Source organism: Rhea americana, unplaced genomic scaffold (genome assembly GCF_003343005.1).
Source record: "Rhea americana isolate MKP2758 unplaced genomic scaffold, rheAme1 scaffold_1, whole genome shotgun sequence".
NCBI classification, from domain to species: Eukaryota; Metazoa; Chordata; class Aves; order Rheiformes; family Rheidae; genus Rhea; species Rhea americana.
Genome location: NW_028185038.1, coordinates 15,658,723 through 15,675,352, shown reverse-complemented (window position 1 = coordinate 15,675,352; position 16,630 = coordinate 15,658,723). Strand labels below are relative to the sequence as shown.

The window sequence follows — 16,630 nt, the reverse complement described above, 5'->3', positions numbered from 1 at the left end:
ATTTACTTGCGAGAGAGGAAAGCAAGTCACAGGCAGGCAGATGCAATCGTAACCGCTTGCGAACTGCCTCTGGCAGAGGAGTCTCTGGATGCGGGTTGGYGCCGCCCACATCGCGGTAGTGTCCGTTTACGAGCAGAACTTGGAAATCGGCTGATCGTTCGACGGGAGACCGCTGTTCGCAYGTCCCCGGGCCTTCCACAGCCCGCTCACATCTTCTTTTCCACATTTTGGAAATGCCTTTCCTTGGGTTCTTCAGCTCTGCTGCAAAATGCGATATTAAATAAGCTCAGTATTTTTGCACTTCCGYGTCTTGGCTGCGCAGATGCGTGTGTGGGTTGCCAATCTGTGAAGGGGGCCAAATGAATTCAGTAATGCCTGATTAAAATTATTAGGACGGATTAAGCACAGCTAGCCCGATGTAATAAATACCTAGTCTGTTCTTTTGCTAGGAGGTATAAATTGTTGCTTCATGAACTATTTTTGAAAGTCCATTTTTTTAAAAAAAAGCAGGATTTCATTAGAAGTATAACTGCATTTTCTTATATAGAATAATAATATATAAAAGGGAGAGTACTGTAAAATCTTTCAGAACATTTATATGGATTCAGTGTATTTGTTTTTAGTGAGATTTGTGATCCTTGAAAAGCTAGTTTGGAAAGCTCAGCCAGTAAGATTAGCTACGTAGGTGCAAAGTGAAAAGATTGACCGTCTGCTTTCCTTTTGTCAAGAAAAATACATATAAACCCCTCGCATTACGGTTGAGAATTGTTAGATACAGATAATACGAGGTGGATTTTGAGTCTTTAGATCATAAATTTGATCTGTGCAAGAGGAACGGTACAGAAGCGCGGTTGTAATAGAATTCTTGTCCCGCAAAACTCGCAGGAAGATTATTAAAATACTGTAGATAGTGACATCGGCTACAAAGATCTACTTGTGCATATTCCTTTAAAGAGGGGGAAAAAACACCTTAATACACAGTATTACCATAGCTCGGCCCTATTATACTATTGTAATCATAGCTGAAGCAAGAGCGGTGATTAACGATGGCAATTTATTGTATCTGACGAGGGGAGAAAATAGGAGATGTTGTCGTTATCATAAATCATATCATAAATAACCAAAGAGAAGCACTCGGGAAGCTTGTGTGGTGTCAGCAGCAAGGCCTTTCAGGCACGTTAGCCCAGGATGTAGCCATAGAAACCCCAAAGTCATATTGTTATCTTAGTCTTGCTGCAGTTATGTGATACAACAGTATTAACATATAGATTAGGCCATTTATAATACTAGGTGTCATTTCAGGTTGGCTTGCTTATATAGCATTTTAGTTTTTTATTGTGCAGAATGCGAGGGAAACGCTGCATTTTTACAGGTCAGTATATAGCCATTTATAACGTATCAGCTTCACACCTCTGTCAGTGCCGCTAATACACTCTGTTATGGATTGGTTGTACCGTGTGAATTGTCATTGCCTAATTACCTTGTCTTTGCTAATAATTTCATTTTTAAAAAGTCAGATGTTCCTTTAAAGAGAAAATACGCACACCTGCATGGCTGCTCCCGAGTGAGTTGTGCGCGTGTCCAATTCTGCTACACTCTATACATCATAGGAGGGAGCAGAAAGCACAATAAAAAGCATGCAGATTTGTCCACAGTTTTGTCATAGAGATTTCTATCTCCAGCGGTGTGTTTTGATCCAACGACGGTCATTTTGATGTTCTGCTGTGTTCCGTATAGTCCGCGGAAGAGACTCGATCATGGGTAATTCAGAGTAACACCGGGCTGCCTAAATAAATAATTAAAGCTTGCTCTACTGTAGTATTGCTGCTGAGAAGCTAGTTGGTTCTCAGGTGGTTCTTTTTGCTTGTAATCCAAAATATTCATAGCAGCGCCAGCCTCGTTAACATAACTTTTTCATGCCTATGCATTTATTTGTGTACCTATATGTAATAGGTAAAACCACTGAGCTACATTAAGAAGTCAAAGCAAAAATAATGTCCCTCTCTTTGCATTTAGACAGAAACACATTTTTGCTTGTAGCATACAGCATAAATATAGGATTGATATTTTGTAAGGTCAGAGAGAGATTATGAGTTTAGCTGATAAGAATCTGCCAATGTTGTTTTTCTCTCTTTAACAGGAAATTGGGTGTGCCATCTTAAAAATTCTGGGTAGTACAGTTTGATAAACATTGTGATACTTTTTTAACTATGCCTTGTGGACCACCACTAGTAACTATTTAAAAGTGTTAGTCTTGCATCTTCCAGTATGCTAAAGTAGTCTTGGAAGCTAAACTTGTGCCTTACAGCTTGAACCAAGATGCAATATCYGATGCCTAAAGGGGGCTGTCTCCTCTCCTCTTTCCTCTTCCTTCTTACACCCTTACGCTATCCTGATATGAGCTATTTCCCTCACCTACTGGACAGAAAATTACCCTCTCCCACTTTTTTTCACAGATATATTTCCTTTGGAGTTAGCCAGTTGAGTCATTTCATCTAAGTCCCTTCATCGTGGAGAAGGGGCAGAGTGAGGATATATGCAAGGAGGTGCAGGACTTTCCTCGGACTTCTGCTAGCCCAAGGCTTCACACAGCGGCATGGTACAGTGGATGGCAGATTTAAGTTCAGCCTAACAGTTTTCTCTCTTATTTTTGCCGGAATTATTCCCTAGTCACCTGCACAAATGCTTGCACCAGGAAGGGAAGGATGGGGCTGTTTCTTCTAAAAGCAGCGCTGTAGTGTTACTATGCATGCATAACTACGGTTTTAGTAGTTATGGTTTGTTTCTGGGTAACTGTGGGCTTCTTACACTTGTGTTGGTGTTCAAAAATTCAGATCAGTGTTGGTTTCATACCAAGAAATCCATAACCAAGAATGTGAAGTACTTGTTCAACAGGATGGAGAGGTACCATTTCTGAACTGAACTGGTCTGGAAATTTGTAAGTCCTGAATTAGATTATTGTTAACATCAAATTTTCAAGATTGGTGGACCTATTTCATCATCCAGGATGCAGGGGAATTGGGTAGACCACTTGTAGTGCTTTGAGAGATTAAAACCTACTTTTGAGGTGATTGATAAAGGTGAAGTCCGTTAGTTCTRTTGAACACCTCCAGGTTCAGTCAAGGCTGGTACCAGTGATTGGAGGCACCACCTAGATGTTTGGGCCAAAATTTTAAAATGAGGCTGGATGCTGAACTTCAGGCATCTTTAACATCCTTGTTACTGTATTTGAATTCTGTATGCAAAATCATCAACYACACTTGAGAGCCCTTGTTTATACCTTTGTGGCTTCTGCATCATAGAACATACTAAGACTAGAATAAACTCATTGGCAGTTTTGTTGGGCAAATCAAAGATTCACGGAAAATGTGTATCCTCAGTGGTGCTGTGTTGCTAACATTCTTCCCATAAAAGTGCTGAAATGGAAAATGTCAGGGTTTGGTAATAGCTTGGATGATGTCCTTTATACAGTAAAAGAGAAATCTGTCAGTGCACTCTATGTAGGAAAAAAGTCACATCAGTGGTTAGTTGTGTTCATATGGCAGAGAATTTATAGGAGGAAATCTGGCATTTTAAGCTCAAAATGTATAACAAGTATCTTACTTAGTGGGTTCTTCTTATGTTAGTATATCAGCCTTTAGACTATCAGGATTGAATTTTGGTGCTCTTCCATCAATTTCCTGTATGGACTACAAGTGCACTCTGTTAGTTCCAGGAAAGGACCATCGGTACAAGTTCAAGAGATTTGCCCAGAAAGGTTGTGGAGTCTCCATCCTTGGAGATATGCAGAAGCCATCTGGACAGGGGCCTTGGCAACCTGTTCTAGGTAACCCTGCTTGAGCAGGGGAGTTGGAGTAGATGATCTTCAGAGGTTCTTTCCAACCTCAACTGTTCCGTGGTTCTGTAAGATAAAACCTATCATGACTCCCCCCGCGCTGCGCCCACTTGTAACAGAAGTCAAAAGTCTGTGCTTGCTAGGGCATGGTAGGGGTGATAAGCCCTTTGCTTAATAACTTAAAATTTCCCAAAATGTATCTTTGCCTTAATCACAGACACAATCGCTCGCCTTTATCTAGACACTAGGAAAATAGTTTTGGAAGTTTGCAGGAATTTTTTTTTTTTCATTAAAAAATGTCATATGTCGGGGAGGGAAGGATTACTTTTTTTCCTGAAATTGAGAGGCTGAGCTGGCGTGTACATAAAACTTTCAGCTTGGTGTCTATGCAACCTTCAGGAATATGTGTTTGAAAGAAAGAKGATTCAAAGATTTCAGTGTAGGGACTGCCACATTATTTCTACTCATGAGTCCTAATTTTCCTTAAAAAAYGAAAAAAGAATATGGGTGAATGCAGGTAGTCTCTTCTACAACTCTTGTCTGCTGTCCTGCTCCTGATTAACATCTGTCTTGTGATAGATCTGCCCACAGCTTCAGTTTTGAAGATCGTTCTTTAAGACTTTGTAATCGGGACAGCACTAGGAGCTCAACCAACTGCCTTGCCAAACCTTGATGCTTTTGGTTTCCACACTTAGGTACTTGGTGCCATGAAGTACAGAGGGGCACAGAGATCTACCATGAGCAGGTCTCTACAGTAGGCAGAGAAAAGCATGAGCTACTGATAGGTCTTTATTTGGTCCTTTTGCATTCTTTTAGAAAATAAAGGATGTTCAAGGTCGGTTGAAAACAGGTTATATAGGAATTTTTAATCGACAAAAATTGGCATATATACGTTGACGGCAAAATAACAGCTTGCATTTAGTGTTGCATCCTAGTGGGTTTGCACTGATAGCTGATACTATGTATCTGGCATACTAAAGTTAAAAAAATAGCAAAATCTTAGGTTCTGAGAAATAACCTGAGTTGGCTTCTGCAGGAACTGTTACCTGCCAGACCTTTGAGCTATTAATATGTTAGCAATTGCAATGGAGGTAAGAGGTTGCTGTTAGTAATATTTTGTTGTGTCTTCTTCAGCAAGTAGTGTCCAGCTTTGTGCCAAGGCACATCTGAGAATGCTTCATCTTGTACCTAAGAGGTATCAGTTTATTCTTAGATCTTTGTACTTTATTTGTTTCCATGTGCRGTCGGATGGTTTTATCCTATCATCACCCTGTGACATAGAGAAATATTAATCTGGTTTCCAGAAGAGACCTGGAACATAGCTTAAATTAAATACCTGCCAACAGACACGGTAWGTTTTTTGKCAGGGCCAGGAGCTGAGCMGAGATCTTGTCTGTCCCAGTCCGTGCCATGTTCTTTAGGATATCCTTCAAGCTTTAAACACTCTTGCYGTTATCTCTGAAGCTACCAAGTAAAACATCTCGTAATGACCAAGGTGATGATGAATTATATATTCATGTCATCATTCTTCTTACTTGAAGAATGCCTATACATAGGTGCCTTTCTCTTCAATCACAAAAGTGTTGCATATATTTTTCCTGCCTTCGCATTCATCTGACCTGCAGTTGGAAGAGCAACGTGTGCAGTCTCCTCTAATTAGGCAGCCAGGAGAGCACAGTAGCATGGTACGGGTGATTGCACTTCTTTTCCTGCAATAAATATAGAATTTCTTCTCCTTTGTGCCGCAGTGCCAGTTTTAGGGACAAACAGTCCCTAGATCATCATAAACTTGAAAGTTCATTATTGAAGTGTTGAGTATTGCTGTCCCAATATTGAGCTGTGGCCAAATTAAGAAGGTATATATTCAATAAGCTCTGGGGTTTTGAGTCCCTGCTGTTCTACAGGACCGTGATGCACAAAGAAGTATATTTTGTGCTGCTTTAGTGGCTTTTTGTGAAATAAGATGCAGGAGCTTCAGCTTCTTGCTTGAACTGTTCAGCTTAAGATGTTTCCCAGTGTTCGAAAGGGTGACAGATCCCTGCGGTTTGTATTTGGGATTCTAATGCTTTTTCTATCCAGCGATCCCAAGGATTTATCAAGTTCAGCTTTTGTAGCATCACMGTAAGACAATGTTCCTGCCACTTGTCAAGCGGAGAAGACAGGAGTGCGTGGGGTGACCTGCACRCCTGTGTCAAAACAGGAGGAGCCTTCTCGCTGCCTTTCCTTGGGTCTTGTGTGCAAAATTGCTCCGTATAGCCTTAGCAGTGCGCACATTAATATTGATGCTGCGCTGAGTTCTCTAACCGAAAAAAAAGAAAAAAAAAATCTGTTATCTTGAGAAACCTCCTGAACAGTCTCCTTTCATTACAGGACACAGTTATTAGGGCAGATGGCCGAGGTGATACGCGCTTGACCCGCAGATGCTAACTCAGGGGCAGTGTCATCAATAAGGGTGGCCAGCGATGGGGAGAGATCGCAGGAAGGAAGGTTGGAAAGCAGTGCAGCGCGCGGAAGACGTGCTCCTAGCGAACGGGCGAAGGTGGAAAACTGTTCACGTGGTTTTAAATGCTCGTTGCCAAGGCACGCGGATTACCTTTAAGGGGGGACGTGCTTCTGCATTCGCTTCCYGCTCCAATGCATTTGGGAGGAAAACGGGTCCGTAGCTCCTGAATATCGGACTGAGAGATTCACCTCGCTCTAATTTTAAAAAAAGAAAGTGCTGTATGGTTTTCTGCCATAGCCACAGCTGCGATGGCTCAGGTTTGAAAGCTGCCGTCTGGCAGAAAACCAGTCCTCGCTGCGGATCAGCCCGTGGCCTTGTTCCAAGAGAAATGTGGGTTTCGTTTGACCACGATGGGATTCCAGATTGTCATCCGAGCACGGCTGAGAAGTGGTGAGTGTGTGTCCGTCGTTAAGTGCTCGTGAACTTCCTCGGGTCCTGCATCGGGCCCGACTGACCCAGGCGATTTTTTCCAGATGTCTGGAGGAATCCAGGTCTTTATAAAAARGGATGGTAGCGCTGCTGCTTCCTTGCTCGGTTGTCCTTGCAGCTTGCAGGAACGTGCAGGAAAGCTGGAGCCCGGAGACCAAACTGCACTTTTTAACCTTTCCTGCCCCTCTCTGCCATCCCCAGTGCTCTTCTCTGTCACACAAAACTCCAGCCCTTGTTCTGCAAACCTGAGCTGAATTTTTGTTCTCTCCTTTCGAGCTGGTTTTCTGCAATACTGAGTAGGTAAAACGTGAGAATCACCTTGGGATGGGAGGGAGTTACAAAAATATGAAATATTTCAGTGTGCTTCAGTGAGACAGTTTACCAGAATAGCTGTTCAACTAGAGGCTAGGCAGAATTTTTTAGCAAATAAATACTTATTTTAGTAAACATATATATATATATATATATTTAATTTCTTTCTTGTCATTTGCAGTCATTTCTGCTTGACTTTATATATCTTTTTATGSTCACATTTTTTTATATAAAAATGTTTTATGTTGCTGTTTTTAAAGTCAATGCGGACAAAGCCTGACTTTCCAAGTGTTTGGATTTGGCTGCGCTTTTAGGGCTTGTGGCCTGGGCAGAAGCATACGYTAAATCCCACATTTGAATCCTGGTTTAAATTTTAAAACAAACTCAAATGGAAACAAACTCGCAGTGGGCAAACTCTGCTGAACAGGATTGGGAGGGAATTGCTTAGCAGCAACCAGTGCTGTATGACATCTGCTTACGGCTAATTCTTCCTCCCCCCTCCCAGACGGTTCAAAACAGATGAGGAGAGYTGATTTCTGCAGCAGCTTAGACYGAGACTGAAACGGGCTGCCCGATCYGGAAGCAGGTTTCGTTTTTCCCGGAGCAGGTGCAGGCTCGGTCCGCAGCGATTTCTCAGTTATACTCTAACTTTACTGTTTAAAACGTTTAATGTCAGTGCCCAGCCAGGCAAAACCAAACTCCCTAACATTTCTGTTTTTCACGGACGGCTAAGACTTTATCCTCGGGCAAAGTCTCCTCTCTGGGCTGGCTGCTGTAAATCCTCCGGGCTCTGGCGAAAGCCAGAGTTGCTAGCTCATTTTACTTAATTTGTGATGCTGGCAAGATTTGTGCTGCAGCCCAGGGCTCTTGACTCAACTCTCCTAAATCAGAGCATTGACACATTACACTAAAGAAAGAGCAGCACAGAAAACCTGAAAATAAACGCCTCAGAAAGAGGTATTTAAGAAAGATGCTGTTCTAAAAAGCTTTAAAAAGTGTTAGCATTCCATTATAGTTTCTCTGTGTTTGCTTCTTTAAAATCACCTGCTCATTAATTTTTTTTTTTAATCCATCATCATAATAAATAGTTTGCACSACATCTTTCATTCAAGAACCTTGGGGCACTTGATATCTTTCCTCCGAAACCCTCTTGGGCCAAATGTCATGCGTTTTCACAGGTGGATAAACAAAGACACGGGGTGAAGTGGAGGGACTTCATCTCCGCAGGAATGTTGACCAGCACGAATGTAATGATGTAATTACAACCAGTATAAATGTGTCAGGATAACTCCAGTGGGGAAGTTCTTATTCCAAACTAAGAATCCCTTTTCCTGCCTAGATAATTCCATTTTGGAAGTGAGAAAGTGTATCCAAACGGATAAAGTGCTTGACTGCRGTTCGGGAGATCAGAGGTTCTCTTATTCTCAAACCTGCCATGGATTTTCTAGGAGATCTCAAGCGAATTTTCTCCTTCCGCTGTGCCATAGTGTCACACGTGTAAGACTGAAGAGAGTGGTATATGCAGGAAAAAAATTATTACAATTAAACAAGGAACAGAGCAACCACACAGGTKATGTCTACATTGCATCGAAACAGTTGCTACCTGTTGTCCATGCTACATGCGTTTCATGGTTTGTTTTCAGCTGTCCTGTAGCCTGAATTGGGGTGTTCCCATATAAATGCAACAGAAAATGTCATTATATAGCAAGCTCTTTAGACACAGCTAGGACCTGGCAGCTTGAATTAGACATAGTCCTCTGCTTTAATCATTGGCATGTACTACTTCAAGAAAAACAGATCAGGTTTAGAAAGATGACGGAATTCTTCCACTGCAGACTCTTCCATACTTGAGAATAGGTACAAAGAACTAACCTAAAGTCTAGAAGAAATTTGTGTATTGCTCCTAGTAGTTAATTTGATGTTCAATTTCCAGTCCACTCTGTTAAAATAACCAAATGCTTGAACCTCTCTTCCTTTGTTTGAAAATGAATGATACTCAGTCCAGGAATGTCCAATAGTTATTTTAGATGTGGCTGTAGTGTAACCTGTGCAGTTATGAGCCTTTGACACTGAGGATAGGCAAAGGGAGCAGTAGAAATTTTCTTCAGCTGCCCTTTCAGTGTACTTTAGACCTTCTCCAGAAGGTCTACCATCATGGGTGAGGCCTGTCCTCAAATGCATTCTCATTGGTTTGACGTTATTCTGCAGTGAARGAATCTGTCATTTATAGCAATGTCTGATGTGAGGCAGGAAAGTGCCACTGAATATAAATGCATCACTTTTCTTCAAAGTAGACCAGTAAGAAGCTATTAGGTGGCTAGTTACTTCTTATGAGCTGAAATGCAGGCGAACATTTGCTCTGATGCCTGTTTCTGTAAAACACATTTTTTATTGTCCTAATGTATTATTTTAAATGTTGTTTGTTGCAGAAGAGGAAGAGGAGCAGGTACCTACCGATGGAGGAACATCCGCAGAAGCCATGCAGGTGCCACTGGAAGAAGAGGGAGATATGGAAGAGGATGAGGCAATTAATGATGAAAACTACCTGAGCAAGAGACCRTTAGAAAGTCCTGATGCTGAGGAATTTCCACCTGTGAAACGACCAAAAGTAGCTGTTTCTAAAGGGGACACCTTGGATGGGGCTTTGGAACCACGTGAGCCTCTCAGTTCAATAAATACTCAAAAGGTGCCACCAATGCTTTCTCCAGTTCATGTTCAGGATAGTACAGATTTAGCCCCTCCTTCACCAGAACCGCCAATGTTGGCTCCCATTGCAAAATCGCAGCTGCCAACCCCCAAAACAGTAGAGGCAAAGCCATTTGCACCCAAAACAAAGTCAAAAACAAGTTCTCCAGGACAAAAGACAAAATCTCCTAAAACTACTCCCTCGCCAGCGGTTACTGGAAGTCCYATACGTTCACCAAAAAGTGGATCCAAAGAAAAGAAGTCACCAGGTCGCGCCAAGAGCCCAAAAAGTCCTAAAAGTCCAAAGGTTCCTGCTCAAGTTCCCCCAGCACCTGTCAAGCCTGAAACACCAAGTAGAACCCCMCTGGCTGCGTTAAGTGACAAGATAGGAAAGGAAAACATTCAAGTAAAACAAGGGCAGATGCCACCTGAGCCTGCCACCAAGCCAATCGTTGAAAACCAGTCTAAGAAAGTAGCAGTAATGGACAAGACAATTGATGATTCAATTGATGCTGTGATTGCTCGTGCATGTGCAGAACGAGAGCCTGATCCCTTTGAGTTTTCCTCTGGTTCCGAATCAGAAGGGGAAATTTTTACCAGTCCTAAAAGACTTTCTATTTCAGAGACTACAACTCCTAAACCGTCTGTTTCTGCCAATAACTCAAATAAGGCAGGAGCAACACCAGTACCTCCCTCAGGTGGGACTTCAAGTTCAGACATTTCATGGACAATGGATGACTCGATWGATGAGGTCATTCGAAAAGCAAACATGGGGACACCTTCTAATCCACCTACCAACTTCACTTATTTCTCCTCTCCTTCTGCCTCACCACCAACTCCAGAACCTCTTCTCAAAGTCTATGAGGAGAAAACAAAGTTGGCTTCATCAGTAGAAGTGAAAAAGAAACTGAAAAAAGAGCTGAAGACAAAAATGAAGAAGAAAGAAAAACAAAAGGAAAAAGACAAGGAGAAAAACAAGGAGAAAAGCAAAGAGAAGGAGAAAAGCAAGGAGAAGGAGAAAGAAAAGGAAGGAAACAAGGAAGGRAAATTTCAGTGGAAGGAACTACTCAAAGATGATGATCTTGATCCCTATAAATTCAAACTAAAGGACTTTGAGGATGCTGACATAAAAGTAAAGTTGAAAGATGGCAATACAAAAAAAGAGAGAGAAAAACATAAAGATAAAAAGAAAGAGAAAGAGAAAGGCAAAAAAGACAAGGATAAGAAAGACAAGGAGAAACTTAAAGATAAAAGTAAGGAAGATAAGATAAAGGCTCCATCAGCACCTCTTGTATTACCTCCCAAAGAAATGTCTTTGCCCTTGTTCAGCACACCAACTGCCATGAGACTTCCCAGCATGTTGCCTTCCTTGTCTCCAATGCTTCCTGAGAAATTGTTTGAGGACAAAGAGAAACCAAAAGAGAAGAAGAAAGACAAAAAAGAGAAGAAGAAAAAGAAGGAAAGAGAGAAAGACAAAGAAAAAGAAAAGAARGAGAAGGAAAAGGAGAGGAAGGAACGAGAAAAGAAGGAGAAAGAAAAAGAGAAACACAAACACGAAAAGGTAAGTTGTTTTAGGTGACCCGAGAGGGCTTAGTAGTTTGAAAAGTGCACGTGGATTCCTGTACTGGCTCCTAAGTGTTATTTAAAAGCTTTAGAAAAGTCTGTGATTACAGAGGGGCTTTTTACTTTTCTGTTTTTGCTTGTTTTTTGTTTGTTTTTTTAAGTWACAGCTCAAAGGGAAAAGTCCCCAGAAAGTTTCAGGGATTGTCCCGCCTCTTTSAGTGACGAAGCAATGTGAATTTTAAATGTGAGATTGTCTTAGCTTGGATTTTGGGGGGGGTTGTTTTGTTTTGTTTATGTTTTTAACCTGACATTTCCAGATTTCCACAACTCACTTTTCACGTAGAAAAGCTGAGACTTAGATTCAACAACTCGCTTGGAACAAACGTGTTACTGTTGCAGTGCACTAGTTTTGTTCTGCAGATTTCCACTGATGGGACCATCAACCAGATACCTTTAATACAAACTTTAAATGTTGTTTCCAATAGTCTACTCTTCCCGAGCTTGTAGAGGTTTTTAAACTGCTAAGTGGGCATAAATGAGGAGCAGAATAATGGCTGTAGTCATTAGTTGTTACTATTTTAAGGCAGAAAAGAAATATTTCAAGCTCACCAGTTGTCTCAGATTTTCAGGAGAGCTACTGGATCCTCTGTTAGCAAGACCACAGCCTTGTTGCTCCGTTTTGTTTGAATAAAATTGCTTTCAAACTATGGACTAGTTTCATAGTCTGAATGTTCAAATGTGGCCTTTTGTTTTGAGCATTTAGCTTTAGAGAGAGAGAAGGGAGACCCAGTTTTTGAATAGGCTGAGCTCCTGTAGCTCTCGCTGATTTACATCGGTCAAAGATAATTTCTTCTTTCCAGTATCACCTAATCTTGAGAATACACTTAATATATAAGAAACGAAACCAGCATATTTGCATGTTATCAGATTAGAAATCCCATTACAAACTGCCCTCTTAATTCAGGGTTTGCACTAATTCTTTGTCATTTCTTCTTATAATATGCATTAAATTGTTTGAAAAAAGAAAAGAAATTGTCTTTATATATGATAACCTTGGATACAGGATTTCCTAAATCTATATTCCTAGCATTAGGAAGTGTTACTTAAATTCCAGCTTTACCAAGACTCTCTTTATGTCCTGCTTTGACTGTGATAGTTAATACAAGCTCCGACTTGGGATTTTCCTCCCTTTCCCTTTTTACCACTGCATGAGACAGTATCCAGCTGTTACACCTGCTCAACTTGGACCTAACTGCTGACTTCAAAACTTGAAATATTCTTTAAGTTGACATGTTCTTTCAGTGTAGAATCTAGGTGACCTGGAGAACTAAGAATTGTGTGCTGTGGCTRAATCGATGATCAACAAGGAGATGGTCTGTTTGCCCATGTTAATTAAATGTCCAGGCTTTAGGCTGCAGCAACGCTGTTTTATGGATTTCTCCTTCTCTTGGTATGGCATGTCTCTCTTCTCCCCTCATGCCTGAGATGTTTTGTCAGTATTTTGCTGAGAATTTCTGCAGAGATATCTTTTAAAGTTAAACGAGTGTATAAAATAGAGATAATAAGCTGCTTGTCTTTCATACCTTCGATTTTGCGTATCTTCTGCCAATCTCTGTATCTAATTTCCTTTAGAGCAATGTAACAGGCGCACAAACAAATATGAAGTGTAAAAGCTTCACTATAGCCTGAACATATTATATATATTAGGGAAGGAGTTCAACAGTAATAAAAACTTGGACAAATTAAATTGACAAAGCTGCCCATTACCTTGGCAAAATGTCCCTGTCAAAAGATAAACTTTAAAGCTAGAATGCATGAAAGAGTCCCCAGATAGAATTAAAATTTAAACTGATTCTTGATAGATAAGCTTTTTTTAAATCCACCTCTTTGCTGCAAGTCAGGATTTTAAAAATAAATTTCGCCTTTAAATCTCTTGACCGATTTTCATTTTTTGCAAGGCCGCACTGCTGGTGTCCTGGAAAAATGGAGAGTTAGAGCTTTATCAGTTGGTGCCCTGAGGTATGTGGCAAAGAAGCTAAATCCTTGAAGATTAGCAAAAAAAATGCAGCACATGGCAATAAGGGGCTTATATGACTACTAGTATTAGTTCAGGTGAAAGAAGTATTGCTTATACATAAAACTGGACAAATCCACTGACAATGTATTTTTAGTTAGCTACAAAGGAGTCTTATATTGCTGGACTTTACCTCTTTGGTGATTTGGGAAGCTTAGTAATCCACTGTAAATGCTCTTCTGCTGGCCCCAATTCCAGTATTACTCCAGAGTGCTGCTCTTTCATTTTAACCCCTAAAAGTACATGTTTCCTTAATTTAGCTTTTAGATCACACAATGACTTATTTAGCCAGCAGTTGTGCTGTAAGAGCCAACGATCGAGTTGCTGTTTGGACGCTTAACCTTCCAGGACATGCCCATTTCGGAGACCTAAGCGCAGCCGGAAAGATGAGTTCGGAGTCTCCCTACGGTTTCAGCTGTGGATGTCGATTATAACATACCAAATTTGTTACATGATATAATAGTATTTATTAAAGTGCTAACTCAGTAAAAGAATCAGTGGTAACATCTCAGTTTTTGCATATAGTTATATAGTTGTGTAACTATATAATTGCATATATATAAAGTAAGCATTCCGTCCTGTTGGGAAATTAAACTTATAGTAATGGTTTTCCTATAACTTTGTTGCAAATTGCTGGACAGGTAAACACAGACCAGCAAACAGTACTCTGTGTAAATGGCAGAAAACAGAAGTGGAAGCCTACAAGCTGGAAGTGTTTGGCCACAAGACCAAAGAGGAGAAGCTTTTGCACGGGGCTTGCTTGCAGCTCCGTGCCCTGCCTTAAGCACGGTGTGTTGTCCTTGGCGTAGCTGGAAAAGGATACTGGGAATTGGGGTGCTGTCTTGCATACAGGACCAAATCAAAACCAGACGGCTGAAGCCTTTGCACCCCACGTCTGCGACAGCGGTTACCAGCTGGGCTGGGGAGATGGCTCAGCAGCTCACGAAGCAGCTACTGACCCAGTTTCCACTAACTTTACTAGGCTGAGCTGTAAACTCAAGTAGCTGAGAAACTGCTCTGCAAGAAATGGAGGTGTCCTTGCATCGGGACAGGGCTCACTGGAGTGGTCCCAAAGGAAGCTGCCCTTGCTCATKAGTCAAAATTGTATCACTGTGCCGGCCTTCCTGCAATTTATCTTTAGCCGAGGGAAACAGGGGCTTCCAAAGGCCTGCGCTTAGCAATTGGGGTTAAGCTTCTGCTCCAAACCCCTCTTCCTAGCTAGACTTTCTTCAGCAATGCAGAAGAAGAGTAGGCTACCCAGAATGTAACTTAAATTTCCTTCTGCYCCAATCCTATAAACCTCTCCCCCTCTGCCCCAAGCCTGTGTTGTGGAAAGAGGCTTCCTCTGCTCTTGTGTCAAAAAAATAAGATTGTTGTGGAGCCCAGTTTTCCTTTCTCAGCAGACTGTAAATTTAGGATCTACACATAAATAAGTCTTTTATATACTTTTCTTCTGGCAAATGAAGCCATACCACCACTGTTCAGAACATCTTGGTGGTATTRTAATAACAGGACCAATGATGTGGGTGCTTTTCTGCACTGTGTGCTGGAGCTAAGCAGCGGCCCTTGTCTTAGGAAGTTTTATATTCTAAATAGATACTACAAACAGAGGAGGAGGAGGAGAAACATGCAGAAAGAGGTAAGATGACCTGTGCAGAGCCACGAGCCTGAGCCTCCTGTACCCAGGGTTCATTTCCATGTCTCTGTCTGGTGGACGATGCTACAGTTTAAGACAACTGGAAAGCAGTTGAGAGATGTATCGATGGAAAGTGAGAATGAAATTGTACCAAGCATTAGAAATAGGGGGTGACATTAAAAAAATCGTGTAAGATAAACCAAAGAGYARAGCGAGTCCTGTGAGGTATGCTAAAGCATATGCATGGAGAGCTTTATTGGTTAACTCTGTCAAACTGTAAGTTTTACTCACATTGCAGATTATTTTTCCAATGGAATAGACATCTCCTAGTGTAYGGATCAAATTCTTTGGGCGTGGAGCCCAAAGGACTTCGTCATTACCCATCCTAAATGTACATTTTTATTTACTATATACATATTATTTTTGCCTCTTTAAATTCCTGGAGCAGATTCAGCTAATTTTGATTCAAAAGTGTCACAGTACATTTTTGTGATAAATCTGGGAAATAATTACTTGAACTTAAACCTCAAAAAAATGTGCAAACACAGAYGGGCACCTATCAAGTTTGAGTACTAATAACAGAGCATTTCATGTTGTCATTTAGAAACATACTTAATTTTTTTTGTATCTCTAGACAAACATGAAATTGGTAAGACTTGATAAAAAAAGTATACAAGTGAATACAAATACAGTGAAATGTCAAGTTGACTTTTTAGTGTAATTTCATATTTTTTGTTTTGGTGTGGCTAGGGAGCTCACAACAAACTGTGCCAGTATGTGCTGCAGCATGAAGCATCAGAGAACRGTGGTCAGTTTGTCATCGGGCTGTCTCATTAAGCTGGCATACTCTTTGGTTAACTGCTTTCATGTAATTAATTAATTTTGGAAGTCTGTTTGGAGTCTTTAATTGGTGAATGTGTTCCCCTGTGCAGATAAAGGTGGAACCAGTTGTTCCAGCTCCATCCCCGGTTATTCCTCGGCTGACGCTAAGAGTGGGTGCAGGCCAAGACAAGATGTAAGTATGACTCCATCAGCAAAATATATGCTTTCCACAATTTGTCAGCTATTGCTTGTGATAACTCTTATTTTCAGAGGGAAATACTTAAAAATCAATGGCAAATAATATTCGTACAACTGTGAGATCTCTTGACCATTCTCATGAAAACTCAAGCAGAACATCTGCCRGTAGAAACCTTATAGAGATTTTGCATTCTGTGTTTTATTCTCCAAGTAGGACCCATCGGCTTCTAGCCATCTTACTGTATTTCCCACTCGAACCCTCCTGGAGATGCCATCTGGACTAGTGTGCTGCTTGCAATGTCATTAAGTGAGGCTAGCGGACAGTTATCYGTAGTGTAACCTACAGCTAAGTTTCATAATACTCTTCAGCTAACAGTTGTTTTATGCTCTAAAATGTAACAACTGAAATTCCTTTATACGCATCTCTTTTATTGTAATTGTTGATGATTATTCATTAATGTACTTAACACATTTTAAATCTGTTTGTTCATTAGCTCGCTAATTATTGGGTGCTGTTGTACAAATAATAGTTACTTTGTACTGCATGAGCGTAAGTAGGATGATCCTGCTAAG

The 16,630-nt window shown here is 40.9% G+C and overlaps 1 protein-coding gene across 1 annotated transcript in view; it reads left to right on the top strand.

The window, feature by feature from the left end:
- Positions 1-16,630, top strand: part of TAF3 (TATA-box binding protein associated factor 3) — a 103,209-nt gene that overhangs the window by 67,638 nt on the left and 18,941 nt on the right. Inside the window, exons 4-5 of the mRNA XM_085325826.1 lie at positions 9,509-11,325; positions 15,970-16,052. Of these exons, the coding sequence (XP_085181952.1) occupies positions 9,509-11,325; positions 15,970-16,052 (1,900 nt within the window). The remainder of the gene's footprint in view (positions 1-9,508; positions 11,326-15,969; positions 16,053-16,630) is intronic.